Source organism: Melanotaenia boesemani, chromosome 9 (assembly GCF_017639745.1).
Source record: "Melanotaenia boesemani isolate fMelBoe1 chromosome 9, fMelBoe1.pri, whole genome shotgun sequence".
In the NCBI taxonomy this organism is placed as follows: domain Eukaryota; kingdom Metazoa; phylum Chordata; class Actinopteri; order Atheriniformes; family Melanotaeniidae; genus Melanotaenia; species Melanotaenia boesemani.
This window is the reverse complement of record NC_055690.1, coordinates 2,816,474-2,833,751: the sequence shown is the minus strand read 5'-3', so window position 1 is coordinate 2,833,751 and position 17,278 is coordinate 2,816,474. Positions and strand designations below refer to the sequence as shown.

At 41.3% G+C, this 17,278-nt stretch overlaps 2 protein-coding genes across 7 annotated transcripts in view; one reads left to right on the top strand and one right to left on the bottom strand.

Annotated features, from left to right (window-relative positions):
• Nucleotides 1-967: 967 nt before the first annotated feature.
• On the bottom strand, nucleotides 968-7,178 carry si:ch1073-145m9.1. The gene is made up of 6 exons (XM_041993988.1): nucleotides 6,967-7,178; nucleotides 6,620-6,715; nucleotides 4,527-4,639; nucleotides 2,136-2,259; nucleotides 1,898-2,070; nucleotides 968-1,815 (listed from the first exon to the last, which is right to left on the bottom strand). Exons 1-6 carry the CDS (start codon nucleotides 6,998-7,000, stop codon nucleotides 1,753-1,755), a joined length of 603 nt encoding a protein of 200 aa, XP_041849922.1. The 5' UTR covers nucleotides 7,001-7,178; the 3' UTR covers nucleotides 968-1,752.
• Nucleotides 7,179-8,304: 1,126 nt separating this feature from the next.
• usp32 (ubiquitin specific peptidase 32) overlaps nucleotides 8,305-17,278 on the top strand; it is an 83,233-nt gene continuing 74,259 nt past the window's right edge. For 3 of the 6 annotated variants that reach the window (XM_041994386.1, XM_041994382.1, XM_041994381.1), the window contains exon 1: nucleotides 8,305-8,609. In XM_041994386.1, the coding sequence (XP_041850320.1) occupies nucleotides 8,552-8,609 (58 nt within the window). In that variant the 5' untranslated portion in view covers nucleotides 8,305-8,551. The remainder of the gene's footprint in view (nucleotides 8,610-17,278) is intronic. The other 3 variants (XM_041994387.1, XM_041994383.1, XM_041994385.1) reach the window with 1 other exon arrangement.

Sequence of the window (17,278 nt, the reverse complement as noted above, 5' to 3'; positions counted from 1 at the left end):
AAAGACATGCATGCAGGTTAACTGGTTACTCTAAAATCTCCCTTTGAGTGTGTGTGAATGGCTGTTTGTGTCACTCTGTGTTAACCCTGCGATGGATGGCGACCTGTCCAGCTGTACCTGCCTCTCACCTGCTAACTGCTGGGATGGGCTCCAGCTTCCCCACGACCCGGAATGGACGAAGCAGCACAGGGAGGGTTGTGTGTGACATGACTGTGTGACCGTGAGTGTTTGTGGGTACAGCACAGGGGAGGGTGTGAGTGTGGGGTTATAGGGGGTGGAGATTGGAGTAGGTGGGGGGCGGGGGTTGATGGCGCCCTGGTTCCCGGTGTGTGAGGCTGGAACAATGACTAGCAGCCCTGTTTTTTCTGTGTGTGTGTTTCTGTTTTTGTAAAAGTTGTAGGAAATTTTCTGGTGTGTTCATGTACAGGTGTACCAGTTTGTTGTCTGGTGATGGTGTGGATTGAAGGGTCGTTTCCTTCTGTCTGTGATCTTTTTGTCTCCTTTTTTCTTTCCCTTTTACTTCTTTTTGCTGTCGTCCTTCTTTTTCTGTCCCCTCCGGTCAGGTCCAGCAAGATTACATAGACTCCATGATTCAAAGTAAATAAATAAATAAATGAATCAGATTATGAAGAGGAGCCTTACCCATAGGCCTCCCCTTGCAGAGCAAATTTGTTCAGCACAATACAGAAACCAGATTATAGTTTTGCTGCTATGATGCTGGACAGGACAAGTTACAAAAAAAAAGACTAAGCAACACAGATAATGGATAGAAAAAAAACATTTTTAGTGGAAGCAAAATGACTACAATATTTAAAAAAAAAGCCAAAAAAAAAAAAAAGGTCACATGATTTGTTGTAAAACCAAATGACGAATAAAAAATACACAGAAATGATTAAATTATCTAGCAGCTTCCTTCCCACCAGTCTTTATGGAAACATTAGAAATATTTATTAAAAATGGAAAAAAACTAAACTTATAATATTTGAAAAGTTGGACCAGCTGGTTTATAAAACTATGATGTGAATTTACAGGCATTTTATTTATTAAACTAACTGAAATAACAGATAATCTCTTGTAAATAGTTTTCAGATGACAGAGGCTTAAAAACAAAAATAATAAACATCATGACTCCGTTGTTGGTATGAAACAACGATGATGGAGAGCATGGATCCATTCATGGTTTATCAATTACTGATTTATGAACTCTTTCTTTTCAGATGAAAGAACATGTGTATGGTGACGTGGAACAGATATTTCCACTCATCAGTCTGTGTGTGTTATCTTCTTAACACACCAAAGCACCACACACTGCAAAGCAGGGAACATGATGACATTTATTATTAAAAAATGTTTGAATTAATTACTTAAATAATATTAAACAGAACCCATTAAAATAAAAACACATTTGCCTCCTTAACATTAAAATACAATATAAACTTATCTTAAAAAGTCAAGTTTTCCTGTCCAGTAGAATTAGATATAACCACTCATTTCTGATAAAGCTACGTTTCTACCATTTTGCCAGATGTAACTGGACATGTGTTAGCAGATTTCTGCACATTATGACAGCTGATTCTGCTGGATGTGAAGAAAAGGCAGTCCCTCTGCTGGACGAGTGGCCGTCTGCAGTCAGTCTGTAGGTAGTGGAAGCACCTTCATGGCCTGATAAGTGGTTTATTTTAACAATCCAGCCTCTAACAGTTTAAGTCTTATATTGCAGCAGCAATAAACTCAACAGGAATCAGGTTGTCTTCAGCTTTTCTCCTCTGGCTCATCACTGATGAGGCATTTCATGTGTGTCCATATGCACCACGCCTGCAGAGAAACATGTTTAGGAGTGGAAAGTATTTCAAGGCAGCTCATATGGAGGTTTAGAGGGAAATCTAAACCTTGGTACCTCTGCTGACAGAGCCAACAGACGCCCTGCAGCCAGCAGCAACATCCCCACAACCTGGATCCAAAGCGGCAGGTCCAACCAGCCGGACAGTAAACCCCTCTGATCCATATACAGCCACAAAGGGAGGCAGTGCAGCCCGCTGACCACCCACACCCCCAGGGGAGTCTGAAACCCTGACAGCACAGAGATTTAGTCCATTTATCTGCTTATATATGCACAATATATCATCACTTGTTACCGTTTGCCATGATGGCTCGTATGAGGCGAGGACTGCTGCTGAAGCTGCTCTTCCACTGGTCACCTCTGGTGGTGTGGTTACACACAAACACACACCACTCCACAGCAGACACCAGCCAACCCCACTGGAATACAAGAAACGGCAACATGTCTCAGTTTCAACATCTGATATGTTCTTCATGTTCTGCTGGGAAAAATATAACTTGATGAGATTTGGAAGTCATTGAATTCAGAGACCCAACTTTACTGTAACTCGGGTTGTAAATGTGAACATTAAGCCCTGATCTCTAATCCACATTAATGCTAAACATTCTCCTGATCAAACATTCAGTATGACAAAGGTCTTTAAACATGTAAACATTTGTGTATAGACACACACACACACACAGTGGGGGAAAAGGTATTTGGCAGCCACTGATTGTGCAAGTTACCCACGTAAAAAGATGAGAGGTCTATAACTTTCATCATACGTACACTTCAACTGTGAAAGGCAGAATGTGAAAAAAAAATCCAGGAAATCACAATTTTAAACAATTTATTTGTAAATTCTTGAGTAAAATAAGTATTTGGCACCTACAAATAAGCAAGAAGCCTGGCCCTCACACACCTGTTACTTCTTCTTTAAAAAGCTCTTCTATCCTCCACATGTTACCTGTATTAATGGCACCTGTTTGAACTCGTTATCTGGATAAAAGACACCTGTCCACACCTTCAAACAGTCACTCTCCAATCTCCACCATGGTCAGGACCAGAGACTTGTCCAAGGACACCAGGGACAAACATGTAGACCTGCACAAGGCTGGGATGAGCAGGAGCTTGGTGAGAAGAAATCAACTGTTTTGGAAAATGGAAGAAATACAAGATCACTGACGATCTGCTTCGACCTGGAGCCCCACGCAAGATCTCACCTCGGGGGGTACGAATGATCTTGAGAACAGTGAAGAATCAGCCCTGAACTACATGGGGAGTCACAAAGGTTACTCTTAGTAACACACTACGTCATCATGGATTCAAATCGCCCGAAGGGTCCCCCTGCTTCAGCCAGCACGGGTCCAGGCCCGTCTAAAGTCTGCAGTGACCATCTGGATGATCCAGAGGAGGGTTGGGAGAATGTCATGTGGTCAGATGAGACCAAAATAGAACTTTTTGGTATAAACTCCACTTGCTGTGTTTGGAGGAGGAAGAATGCTGAGTTGCATCCCAAGAACACCCCACCCACTGTGAAGCATGGGGGTGGAAACATCATGCTTTGAGGCTACTTTTCTGCAAAGGGACCAGGACGACTGGTCTGTACTGAGGACAGGATGAACGGGGACATGTACCGTGAGATTTTGGGCAAAAACATCCTTCCATCAGTGAGAGCATTGAAGACGAAACGTGGTTGGGTCTTTCAGCATGACAATGATCCTAAACACACCGCCCAGGCAACGAAGGCGCGGCCTAGCTAGTCTCCAGACTTCAACCCAATAGAAAATCTGTGGAGGGAGTTGAAAGTTCGTGTTGCCCAGCGACAGCCCCAAAACATCACTGCTTTAGCAGAGATCTGCATGGAGGAACAAAATACCAGCTAGTGTGTGCAGACCTGGTCAGGAGCTACAGGAAACGTTTGCCCTCTGCCGCTGCCAACCGAGGTTACGTCACAAAGTATGGAGCTGAACTTTACTATTGGCCAAATATTTATTTTCTGCACCTATATACAAAGAAATTGTTTAAAAATCAGACAACGTGATTTCCTGTGTTTTTTTTAATTCTGTCTCTCACAGCTGATGAAATTACAGACCTCTCATGTTTTTACGTTTACAATCAGTGGCTGACAAATACTTTTTTGCCACACTGTGTGTGTCTCTCTTATTTATTTATTTATATATATATATATATATATATATATATATATATATATATATATATATAAATATATATAAAAGAATAAAGTCAAGGCTTGAAGTCTAAATAATAACTCAAAATCAGAAAACTGAGAATTCATGGATTCTCATGGTTCTGGCAATTTTCAGAGCATTATGCTTTATTAGAAGGTATAAAGTTTATGACACCTCAGGGTATCTGTTTGATGCTAAGCAGGGCTAAAATTTATGAATAACTTTGGTTTTGGATCGATCGTCTGGTTTAAACAAGACAAACCCAAAGCAAAGATTCAGGAGGTGTACCTATGATGAAACTGTCACTGTGGGCAGACGTAGAAGGTTGCAATATGAGCAGTTCCAGCTATGGATCTTAAAATGAGATATTTTGTAAAGCTGCAGGAAGTTTTTACAAGTTAGCCACTGATTTGTACGATATAAAGCAGAAAAACCTAAAATGTACTTCCGATGTACTTTCTGTACTCTCTGCATGTGAGAACTAAATGCAGCTGAAACACATTCCACACATGGACCTCATACAGCAGGCTCCACAGCATGCCTCTGCCCAGGTTGTCCACCACCACATCCAGCCATGCCCCCAGTCTGGAGGTCTGGCCCAACCTCCTGGCCAACCAGCCGTCCACTCCTGCACAGACCACAAGATCAGACACCTGTCATGGCACATTTCATGCACCTGTAAACAAAGACCTGATATTCTTCTGCCATGTTTTAGTCAGTATAACCATCCTGTATGAGGTGAGTAAGCTCTAAACTTTATACCTGGAAAGATCTGCCTGCTGCAATGCTCCAGGAAAAAACAAACTGAGCACAAAAAGTAAAGAAATTACTGTTTGGTAGATTACATCTCCCCTTAACCCTTAAAACTCTGTTCAACCTACGGCGCCCCCAAGCACCATCTCTTATATCTATATATGTAGATTGTGATGCATAGTTTACCCTTTAGGTGATCTACAGATGTTTTCCAGGCATTTATATCCCATCCAGGAGGTTTACAATTTAGCCACAAAATGTAGTTTTTATTCAGAGACAAGCCAAGACTTGAGAGAACGATGAGATGAGAAAAGGTTTGGTCACTGTTGATCTGTGTGTTATTTCTACAAAGTTCTGTTAGTAATAAATTCTGCTTTCTTCTTCTGGTCGACCTTTATGCTGCTATATCTATTCATACATTCATTTTACGTCATTTACCTCCCAATCTGACAGCTGAGAAACATCATGTCTGATGCTGACTGGGATTAAAAGCTCCACTTTCTACAGAAAGTTTTGCTTAAAAAAATAAAACGGGTGGACCAAAAATAGCAACAAATGGCTTGGAGTTTAAAGGGTTAAGAGTACCAGTTGGTTTTGTATTAAACGTGGTTGGAAAGCCTGAGTAGCCACCTTTACAACCAGGTAGAAATTGTAAGGATGGTGCGTCTGGGAAATGAGCAACACAGCTGAACATGTGAGTAAACCCCAAAATTGTACCAAAATCCCCTGCAATGGTCTCTTGTTGGTATTTATTATAGTTCTGAATTTCTTGGGAATATGGATGATTGAAATCTCCCACAGTAAGAAGGTAAAAACAACACATGTTGGTCATTTTTATACTTTATTTCCCGCTATCAGGACCCTCAGGAGGAGATGGAGCTCCAGCCACAACTGCTGGTTTCTCCTCCTCATGCTGGTCACCAGTCTGGTCACATTTAGCTGTGGGATGGCATCCCATTCCTCAACCAGGAGTTGATGAAGGTCAACCAGCAGGGTTGTGCTGGTCACTCTGACACAAGCTGATCCCACAAGAGTTCGGCTGGGTTGAGGTCTGGACTCTCAGCCAGCCTTTCATCTTCCCCACTCCCAGACCTGGAGGCAGTCTGTAATGGTCCTGGTTCTGTTGGGGAGAGCGTCGTCATCCTAGAGGATGGAGTTTGGTCCCAGTTTCTGGAGATATGGATCACCACCGGGTCCAGAGTCTCATTCTGACATGTCTGCCTATCAACCAGGTGTCAGTCATCCATCTGTGACTGACACACATCTGCAGCCACCAGGAAACTCGCAGGAGTAAATACCAACAGGAGGATATTACAGGAGATTTCCGTACATTTTTAGGCAGAACTACCCGCATGTTTATTCCACAGAAGCACAATCCTTACAGGTTCTACCTGGGTGTAAAGGTGACTACTCAGGCTTTCCATCTATGTATAAAACAACACCAACTGGCATTGTTAAAGGGGCGATATGACCCACCAAACACATTTCCTTATTTTATTTTATCCTAAATTTATATAATAGTCAGAGAACACAAAGAAGAAAACATTGAAGTCAGGATCAGTTTCTATTATGTTTACATTTATTTTCTTCAAAAAGAAAAGTCCATTGATTCTCCATCTGTGTCACAACAGATCCGTGAAGTGGTCAAAGCAGAGAAGCATGCATGTAAAAATAATCCGTGCTAATAATATAATTAATAGCTATGGAGATAATATCTAATAATAATAACATTAATATAAGGGGAGCACGTGGAGGAGACATGGGCTTTATTCTTGTTGTTAGCAGGAAGGTTCAGACTCTTTTTTATATAAATAAATAAGCAAGCAGTCCAAAACCATTCAGCTTGTGTCCTTACCATCCAGGAATGTGAAGACTGAGTAAAGAGGAACAAATAAAGCCGGTGTCTCGTAGAAAAGCCATGAAGCGAACACAAGGCTAATCCTGATGTAACCTGGACAGGAGACAGCCTCAAATCAACAGACTTTTAACACAATTATTAAAATTAAAGTCTACTCAATGTCATTGATAACAACAACATTATGGGAAGAGTTTTAAGTTACGTCACAGTGATTGATCCAGTAAGCTAGCAAGCTAATTGATCTTAGTAGATATGGCCAACTTATCTGAGTTCATAGTGTTCGAGCATCCAGTGAATTAACCAGTTATACAAATATTTCTGAAATAAAACAAGTATTTTCTCACCAACAATATTCGGCCAGTATAGTAGGACTCCCATCACCCCTCAGGTACACATGACACACAGGAACTTTGTCCCGTACGAACAGAGATGATGCAACCCCGACGTTACCAAAACAAAGTCCGTGAACGCATCATAATTCATCCACTAATATTTTCATTGTTGTGTCCCCGTGGAGCATTCAGGAGCCGGAAACTTGATGTTTCTTCATTTTTCTCAACTCTGGACTTGCATGTACTGTATGTTCTGGTGGCCATGTATGACCCCATATATGTTATACATGTACACAACTGAGTAGAGTTGCAGTTAACATTTTCACAACATATGTGATGTCTTGTATCCCTACACAATGTTCTAGCTGCAATAATAAGATTTCCTGGTTGACTGTGTCAGAGGCTGACGTCAAATCTAAAAGCATCAGAAAACAGTATCCCTGGAGTCTGTGGCAAGTAAGATGTCATTAAAAACCTTTAAAAGTGATCATTCCGTGCTGTGACGGCTTTTAAAACCAGACTGAAAAACATCAAGAATTTTGTTTCTCTCTAATAAGGCTTCAGTAGGATAAAAACATTTTTTCCTAAAATTTTGGAAAGGAAATGAAGCCTAGATATTGATCTAAAATTAGACAAAGCTGAGGGGTTTATACCAAGTTTTTAGATGAGTGGTTTTATGATTGCACGTTTGTAATCATTAGGCACTTCCCCGAATGACAGACTGGTGGTAATAACTGTGAGTACAGAGTGGCCCATCACAGGCAGCACATCTATGAAAAGAAGAATCTACTGATGAGCCTGATGGTTTAAGCTGACCACTTATGTCCTCAGACAGAATAAAGTTTTAGATTGTCTTGGAAGTTTATCTTTTCTCTGTTGTCTCTTATCTGCCCTTGTCTTGTCTCATCAGGTTTGTCAGTTATCAGTTTTGTCCTGTGTTATTTGTACCTTTTGTACACTTATTTGCTAAGCGGAATTAAAATAACTCAGTATTATTGTTTTTATTATGGTATAATAATAATAAATAATACATTTAAACAGTTAATTAGTTTCAGTCATTCATTCATTAGCTTTTGGGGGGCTTTTTTCATCGGGCTGGTCGCTTGTTTCACTCTCAATATCTGGCAACACCGGGCAGGGTTTCCGCTCCGCCGCTAGGTGTCGCTGTGACCTGAAGACGAGTGTTATTTAGCAGCAGAGCAGCCACAAGGTGGGGCCACTAGCACTTCTTTACAAGATTGTCATGATCCACGACTGAAAACACACAGATAACTCGGCATTACCATACATAATGAGTGAAAGCGCGTTTTGATACGTTTACAATCACAAGCAAACACTTTTAGTCCCTAAATCCAAACTAAAATGCCAAACAGATTGGTTGTGTTTACATGTGTTTACACGCATTAGAAGACAGTGGATCAACTGACCTGTAGAGTGGGATCATGTGACAGAATGGAGGCGTCACTGAAAACATTCACCCGTTCACCACACACACACCGCAAGGAACCCGTTTCACAATAAACGGATAAGACAAGCTTTCCTGATCAACTCCATTTGTAACGTTTATTTCCGCAAATCGCAATGAAATGAGGGGAGCATGGGGGCCAAGGAGTCGAGGATAGGATTCCTGTCGTATGACGAGGCTGTCAAGAGAGGTAAGCCGAAAAGGAAGGGGCCAAATCCACCTTACTCGCGTTAGCGTTGCTAACTTCTTGCTTTTAAGCTATCCAGGTAACAAATAGAAGGTCCGGACCACATTTCAGAATCTGGCAGTTTAAGCTGATCTGTTTGCTTTACATCGTATACGCCCAATAGAGACGGATACATAAGTTTGATTGAACGACTATGATTAACTTCACAATTCGGCATCGATGCATTATAAACAAACTGGCTGGATTTTTTACGTATGTTAAATTTATCAATGGTATTGCCAGGTTTTCCGCATCGTCTGCTTTAGAAAATACACTACGTTAGGGTGCAATAGAAAGCGTATTCCAATAATAAAATCATGAATAAAATGCATTTGTATAATTGTTTTCCTCATTTTCTCATCCCGAACTGTATTATCGTTATTTCCCGTATAAAAATGCTGCCGATGCCCATTTTTAAGCGAGTTTGCTTACTTAGGTCAAATGTAAAGTTAAATTGTCCGATTGTTGGATAGAGATTGGTATGGCGTTCTTGTCATCGCTGTGAAGGCGTTGTTTGGCTAACGAGGAGTGGTGGGTTGACAGGTTAGCATTTGCTTTAAAGGCTCTATATGTAGCCCTGGATGTGTACATGTAGCATGCAGTGTCAGTTAACTCCTCTGGCTGACACAATAGTGGATTACTTAGCTGTATCACCAAAGCTAGCTGCTGCTGAGTAACGTTAATATAGCTGCTGCTAGCTTACATGTTCAGTGACAGTTAGCTGACATGCAGCTAAGTTCCCAGAGGAGACTGCCTCCAGACTGTTTTGGCCTCCGCCTGTCGGGTTTAAAGCCTGGCTATGAGGCGGGGGGCTAACGTTATATCAAGTTTTTCTGCCAAAAAGCGGTTGGGTTATCAACTGTACACACATGCTAGCATAGAGGAAGCGTTTTACAGTTAGAAACAGATGCGCTTCACACTGCTGTCGCTGCAGTTTGTTCTAAGCATACGTGATTGTAAACAATGTCACATGTAGTTTAAACTGGTGATGCATTTTTACATTCATTTTGTACTATCATGGGGTTAAATCTGGATAACATAGTAATTTATAGAGATTCTCTATCTGTAGTTAATGTACAGACTTATGTAATATATGAGTATTTATCAGGAAACACTGCAGATCGTGTCCCTGATGGCTTCTGCTTGCACTTTACTCTGTATGTACCAGATGAACTTTGTCAGGCTGTTATACATTGATCTCAGATTGTCATATATTTACCAGCCTCCCTAAAGGAAGGTAAACTGACCCATAAGCTGTATTGACATTTAACTTAAAGTGTGAAAAAGGGAAAATGGCCAAGGTGTAAATGGTGAGGAGTTCTTATCAGTGATTTTATTGATTTCACCCACAGGTCACCATTTGAACAAGACATTGACCTAATTTTTTAACCTTTTTTTCTTTTCAATATCATATCCTTCTGTGGTGGTTTGGGTTTTTTGTAAGCTGATAATGGTTCCTACTCTGAGTAACACACACACACACACACACACACACACACACACACACACATATATGTATGTGTGTGTGTGTTTAAATACAAATACAATCTTTTTGTATCAAACACAGTCACACACATTCTGTGGACTTTTCCAGTCTTATCTGACCAGTCACATGGCAGCATTCCTAATTCCCACAGCAGGCTTGACTGCAGCAATTATGGGTCCAGTTTTCAGACAGCATGCTGTGCAGAGATACCAGTGAAGAAGTGGTCATCAAGCATCCTTTTGGAGAAGTTCTGCTTTGAGGTTTAATCTGACTCCAGTCATTCAAGTCCAGTTTTGTCAGGCTGGCTGTGTGTTTCTTTGCAGCTTCTAGAGGAATCATGTGCCCCTGCAGACTCTAAACAGTCAAACACCCCCTCCCTCAACAAAAATAAAAAAAAGCTAGGATGAGTTTCACGATGAGAAAGAATGGATCCACAAAGGAGTCCTAATCTGAAACTCCGCCATGCCTCCTGGTACATTATCCTTCCTAAGATAAGTACCGCATGACCTTGTTAAAATACAGACGTGGTAGTGATGACCCATCGTTTCACCTGCACATCAATGTAATGCATAAAACAATAATATGCAATAATAAAAATCTTAAAGAAAAAAGACCAACCAAGAAGAGCAAAGAAACAACAACTACCATCTTTATTGCACAGAACACTGAAACTCTCCCCATGTTACATAAAATGACCCAAAGCTTTTTTACAAAACAGCAGCAGGTTTTAAATGATCAACTAAACAAAAAAACTTGTGGGAAACTGTTGCCAGTGTTTTAAAACAACTGGAGCTTAACAAACTTAAAGCTTGGCTGTCGATGAATCCTTTTGGTCCTGATGACCTGGTAGCTGCTGCCTGCCTCCAGCAGCATGGACGTCTGGACTGCCAACGTTAGACAGTGATCCACAGTAAGGGTGTCTTATCTGGATCTCATATCAGTCACACATCACAGCCTCAATGTAAACTTTCATTCATCTGACAGACACTGATTTTAATAACTAATAATCTACACTGGAATATTAAACACTCATCTGGTTATAATCAGGTGGTAAAAAAAAGCTTCAGACTTTAAAAGCTGCTAGTTTTCTGTGTTATCTCTACTTTTAGGCTGCAGGGCACCGTGTACATGATCTGTTTGTGTTTCTGACTGAAGGATTTTTATTTTCTGGTCACAACGTTGCCCTGATAAGAGAAAATAACTTTACATCTCACAGTATCTCCCAGATGAGTCATTTACTCCCAGCAACGCCGCAGCGCCTTGTGTCTTGGTCCATTAACTAGTGTAACACACGTGTCGTGCTTCTTTAAATTAAAGTCTTTCTTCTTCATATTCAGTTTTTCCACTACAGTCAGACAGCCAAGAACAGCACACGTCCTCCCAGATGTCCTTGATATGGTTTAGAAAACAGGACGATTCTCGTCTGCTCTGACATGCTCTGAAATGCCACCTCAGCAGTGGAGGGGGTCTGCTTGTGGTGTTTGCCCTGATTCGTTTGTATAGTTTGGCCATTTTTTGCTCTTTGCCGCCCTCCCCCCTGCAGCTGTTGGGTGGAACATTGGTATCCCTGCTGACCATGGACAGCCGTACATGTGAACGTGGTGAAGAAGCTGGCAAAACACAGGAAATAAACACCAAAACTGTGCAGTGAGAAGGCACGGTAACACCATGGGGATAAAAACAATTTAAAAGCTCTACATTTTTTGGTACTGTTTTGAAAGAGGCTGCTGGTGTGGTGATCATCACTGTCATCCCAGCTAGGATGTGCAGCCTGTACTGCGACCCTGAATTAGTCTTGGTGGATCTTATTTTATTTTAATGATGGCCAGGGCATTTTATCTGCTTTGCTTTGTACAGCACTGTGCTCAACTGAGGTTGTTTTTAAATGTGCTTTATAAATAAATTTGACTTGACTTGATATAGAAAATAGGTGGATGACCAAACGTTTAGACAAAAAGAGCAGCTTGGTCTGAAATGGATCTAAGGTGGCAACGGAGGCTTCCTCTGTGGGGCAGAGATGATAACGACATCGTATCTTACATTTAACCTGTGCTGTAAACCAGCTACAAACAGCAGCTGTAATGTTGGTTCATGTTAGCTGGGAGACGGAGCGCTAAGCTAAAGGCCTTATTGGCATGTTTAAATAGTTTTAATGTAGGAATAAACCACAGCTTCTGACTTACAGCCAACACAGAGGAAACGGTCGTGATTCTTTTCATGATTTTAAATCAGAACATGAGCAAACAGCTGAACAAGAGAACTAATTAGTTATTATTTACTTAACGATAAAAACAGCAGAGCTAACTCAACACCTGTCATCCAGATTTTTTTTGAGCTCTCCAGCAGCATCTGATGTTTATTCTGGTCCTGCATCTGCTTTTCTGTCAAACTTTATTTGCAGTAGCAGGGGTGTGTTGTTATCTAGTTGTTTGAGTGGCGGGGCACCCTGCAGGCCCCCGGATGCTCCAGGCCAGTTTCAGGCCCGGGAATGTGCGTAACAAAGGTTAGTGTACTTTAAAACAAGTCCAAACGTGTAGTTTTAGGTTCACAAACTTTGCTAGTGTTGCTTGAATGACAGAATCTTGCATAGCCCAGGGCAGGTGATTATTTCCCTGTTTATTTGTCCTGTAAGGCGCAGAAAGAAGAAAATAAGGATCAACCTTGTCAGGAATGAAGCGTTTACAACTTTGGGCTGTTGTAAATTTACCCAGAGAGCTTGTGTCAGTTTGTGTGAAGTAAAAACCAGTTAATCTTTAAGGTAAACTGCTTTTAAAAGGCAGTTTGCAGCTCTTTCCAGATCAGTGTCTGACTGTAGATCCGACAGTAGGTGATAATGTTCGGTTTACTGAACTGTCTGTTCTTGTCAGAGGCGTTGGCTCTTTTCCGTCGTCATTGCATTACATCTTAATGTAATATGTGTGTACTCGTACTAATCCTGGATAAAATTATTACTGCTTGTCCTTGATGGTTTGCTTACTTTTGTAAAGCTGGAAACAGCCTCGGTGTTGGGTTCTTAGGCCAGGCTCAGCAATCTGCAGACGGCTCTTTGGACCTTCCACAATGGCTCTAAATAACATTGTCTTAAAATTATAAAGAACTAACTTTTTTAATGGAATAATTTCACTGAATTTCCACAACACTAAAAGCAGTAGTAATATTGTTTGGATCTATTTCTTTTATTAGTTTGGAAACTATGATCTTTTTTTCTTTTACATCAGGAGTATTCAACTGAAATCTTAAGAGGTCCACTTAGAAAAAAACCTTTGAAGTCAAGGTCTGGGAGATCATAATAACAACTCTCTATATATATATATATATGTATATGTATATATATATATATATGTATATGTATATATATATATATATATATATATATATATATATATATATTAAACTTACAGTCTATACAGTAAGAACGTTGGATAACTAAAACTTTAATTAAAATAAGACATACATGACTCGTCTCGAAAGTATTTTGAGTAAAACCCAAAATAAATGAAAACTGTCTTCTCACATTATGAGACAGTTGAACTGATCCATCAGCTTCACGGATAAGAAGGTTTTTAGAGGGACTGCATGATGAGCCCTCCAGTACACTTTTCCCTACTCTTTATACTTTTCTTTTACACATACTTACATATTATATACATATTTCCTATTTGACACTACTTCATGAACAAAAGGACTGCTGCGTTCATGTTTCCCCCTCCACATCTATGGGTTTTTGCCCTTTTGTAGACAGCTGGGAGAGAATCAGGAGGGCTTCATAAGAACAGCAGGACAAGCCCAAAAAGCAACCACACTTAAGAAAACAAGCAAAAACCTGCAACCTGTGACTGACGATGTTTGCTAGAGACTTCACAGAAAAACGAGCCCAAAGTTGCTTAACAGGCAGTCTTAGCAACACTGGCGTTGTCTTACCTAGCTGCTTCCTTTCTCCTTCCACCGCCTTGTTACCTGCCTCTTCAGCTGTGGTCTGTCTGCGCTGCAGAGTTTACCGCCGGCAGCTTCACTCAAACGCAACTGGTCTGCGTGTTTCCAGACCACGTCCGTGAAGACTAAGAAAGCTGAGCCAGTTAAAATAAAAGCACCCCGTCAGATTTTATGTTTTAGGTCCGGGTCCATATGGGACAGGTTCTGGGTCCGGGTCCGGACCGCAGTCTGCTTGTTAGGTACCTCTGTTTTACAGTGTTTTCCCACTTCTCATAGAATAAAAACCATCTACCTCGTTATGCAAAAATGTAGTTTTACTTTATTCTAAAAGCTAAAAATAGAAATAAAACTGTGGTTCTTCACAGATGACAACACATCTGCTATATTTAATAAAAAATGTGTTTTTTCAAAAGGTTTCATGTAACATATGAATGAGTTTTATTTAACTGAGCTGAGGCTCTTTGGACTGTAAAGGTTACAGACCACTGAACTAGGCCCAGCAGTCTGTTAAAGGACTTCTAGTGGGACGTTTTTCTTGTAAAACTCCTGGAATACCTTCGTGGCTGCAGGAACCGTTGTGCTTTATCTCCTTAGGGTTTAGTAATGCAGCAGCAGTGGTCATCAGTCTGACATGCAGCCTCCTGTCTCATCAGAACGTCAGCAGACCTTATCACCCTGATGGATAGGCTGCTGCTTTGCATTCTTACTTTCTGCTCCTGGTTGAGGAGGTAGATTTATATACTGCTGGGAAAACACAGATAGGGTGTCATTTATACCACAGTTTGCATGGCTTATTGTCATATTGGTGGTGCATGTTGAGGGTGGCTGTATGTGTTTAACCGGACAGAGTTGAAGTTAGAAGCTGGAACAAGGGTGAGCTTTAAAACTGCTAGATGTCCGGCGCCACTGAGCGCCCTCTCTTCTATCATCACAAGTGTCTCAGGAGAGGTGGTGTGTAGCTCTGTGGGGTAAACTGTGATGGATAGCTACCCTTTAGGTGACCATAGAAATTTTCCAGGCGTTTCTATCCCATCCAGGAAGTTTACAATCCAGCCACTAAATGTAGTTTTATTCAGAGACTCTATCTGGTAAATCTACAATGATCCATGATAACAGCATTATTTACCACTACTTCTACTCACTGAGGCTACTGATCTGTAAGCTCAATGAATGAGAACAGTGTGTGAAAATCCCAGAAAACACTCAGACCAACAACCATGCCATGATCAAAGTCTCATAAATCTCCTTTGTTCCTCGTTCTGATGCTCAGTTTGAACTTCAAGTCGTCTTCACCACGTCTACATGACTACATGTTTGCATTAACAAGCAGGTGAACAGGTGGAGCTGGTAAAGTGGAGGGTGGGTGTTGGGCTGGGCGATAGATTGGATATACTCGGTCTATATGATGGTCTATATCGTGACCATTGAGCATAAACTGACACGGCAGCGTTGAAAGCGTCTACATGTGATTTTCTTGGTAGTTGACCTTCTCTCGGCCGCTGCCCCGCCCATCCAGAAACTCCTGCGTACATGCGTGTTGTGTTTCAGGACGAGTATGCATCTAGCTCGCTCGCATGCCAGTTTACGAGCGGTAATAGATGGAAGCTGAATCTGAAGGCCCGTTTATGCTCCCTTACGTACGTAAATAGAGATGTTCGTTTTAAATGTCGCCGTCCTCATACTTACATGAGTCTTTTGTGTTACCGTGGTTGAGTCAATTCTTCCACTAGTGGGTGAGAATGTCCGTATTACAGATGTTCTTATTACTATTACTGACAAAGAAATAATCCTGATTTCACAATTATCACGATTATTATACGTAAATCAATTTTCCAGCACAGTAAGATGTAAAATCACCTTACCACTCCTTACTTCTTTTAGTTTGAAATATTTCTATCTTTTCATGCCAAAAAGATGAATTGAAATAACAGAGTAAAGTAATTAAGAAGTCTAATTCCAGCGAAATCTCCTCTCCTTTGTAAACAATAAATAAATTCTACTCATTAACTCTGGATTTCTCTCAGATGGAAAAGGCTGCAGGGCATCTACCTGGATGTGGGTAGCTTCTTTCTATAAAACATGTTATGAAAATGGTTTTGAACATTTCTTTTTAAGTAGAGAACAAAGGAAAAACATCCAGCTAGCTTTGACGTCCAGCTGTGCTTTAGCAGCATAGCTGCTGTTTGTTTGGGACCTAAATAAACTACAGTAGTGGAAAATAAGACACAGATCTGGAATTAAATGCTATTTCTTCTACAGACTGTGACTATTGTACACTGATGACTAAAACCCGTGGACCTCATGTCGGGTCGATTATGTTTGAAACATGAAACTATCCATCACAAAAGACATATTTAGCTTTTTTCCTCATCTGTATAACGTAACGTCCAGTGAACACCTCACGTTACGCTGTAAGACCAACCCAAGTTGGACATAATTACAAAATAGTAAATGCCACGATAACGTTTCATTTTAATGCTATGTTAGATAAATATTAGCCGCACTTACCCAAAATATTCTGCATTTACCTTTAATGTAGCATAAAAAGCTGCTGGTTATCCGGGTGGTGAAACGTACTGGATGTATTTCCTCCTTTCCCTGCTATTTTTTTTATGTCCTGTTTTACAGGCTGCTGAGCCATCCTCCTCAATGACACCTTGGCCATCTTTTCTTTAACACAAAAACAAAACATACAAACAAAAACAAATCAAAACAACAACAAACAAAACAAAAACTGATAAGCATGTCTTAATCTGTTTGTTTGGAGGGAAAAACTCTTCCTCTGCCGTAGTGTCCCTCTCAGGCTGCCGTAGTGTCCCTCTCAGGCTGCCGTAGTGTCCCTCTCAGGCTGCCGTAGTGTCTCTCTCAGGCTGCCGTAATGTCCCTCTCAGGCTGCCGTAGTGTCTCTCTCAGGCTGCCGTAATGTCCCTCTCAGGCTGCCGTAGCGTCCCTCTCAGGCTGCCGTAGCGTCCCTCTCAGGCTGCCGTAGCGTCCCTCTCAGGCTGCCGTAGCGTCTCTCTCAGGCTGCCGTAGCGTCCCTCTCAGGCTGCCGTAGCGTCCCTCTCAGGCTGCCGTAGCGTCCCTCTCAGGCTGCCGTAGTTTCTCTCTCAGGCTGCCGTAGTGTCCCTCTCAGGCTGCCGTAGTGTCCCTCTCAGGCTGCCGTAGTGTCCCTCTCAGGCTGCCGTAGTTTCTCTCTTAGGCTGCCGTAGTTTCT

Bases quoted from the DNA above. Each gene is read 5' to 3' on its own strand.
- si:ch1073-145m9.1 (XM_041993988.1), bottom strand. From the start codon at position 7,000: ATGGGAGTCCTACTATACTGGCCGAATATTGTTG. The intron at 4,640-6,619 runs GTAAGGACACAA...TGGTCTGTGCAG, and splicing joins AGTCTTCACATTCCTGGATG to GAGTGGACGGCTGGTTGGCC. The intron at 2,071-2,135 runs GTAACAAGTGAT...CTGTGCTGTCAG, and splicing joins ACGAGCCATCATGGCAAACG to GGTTTCAGACTCCCCTGGGG.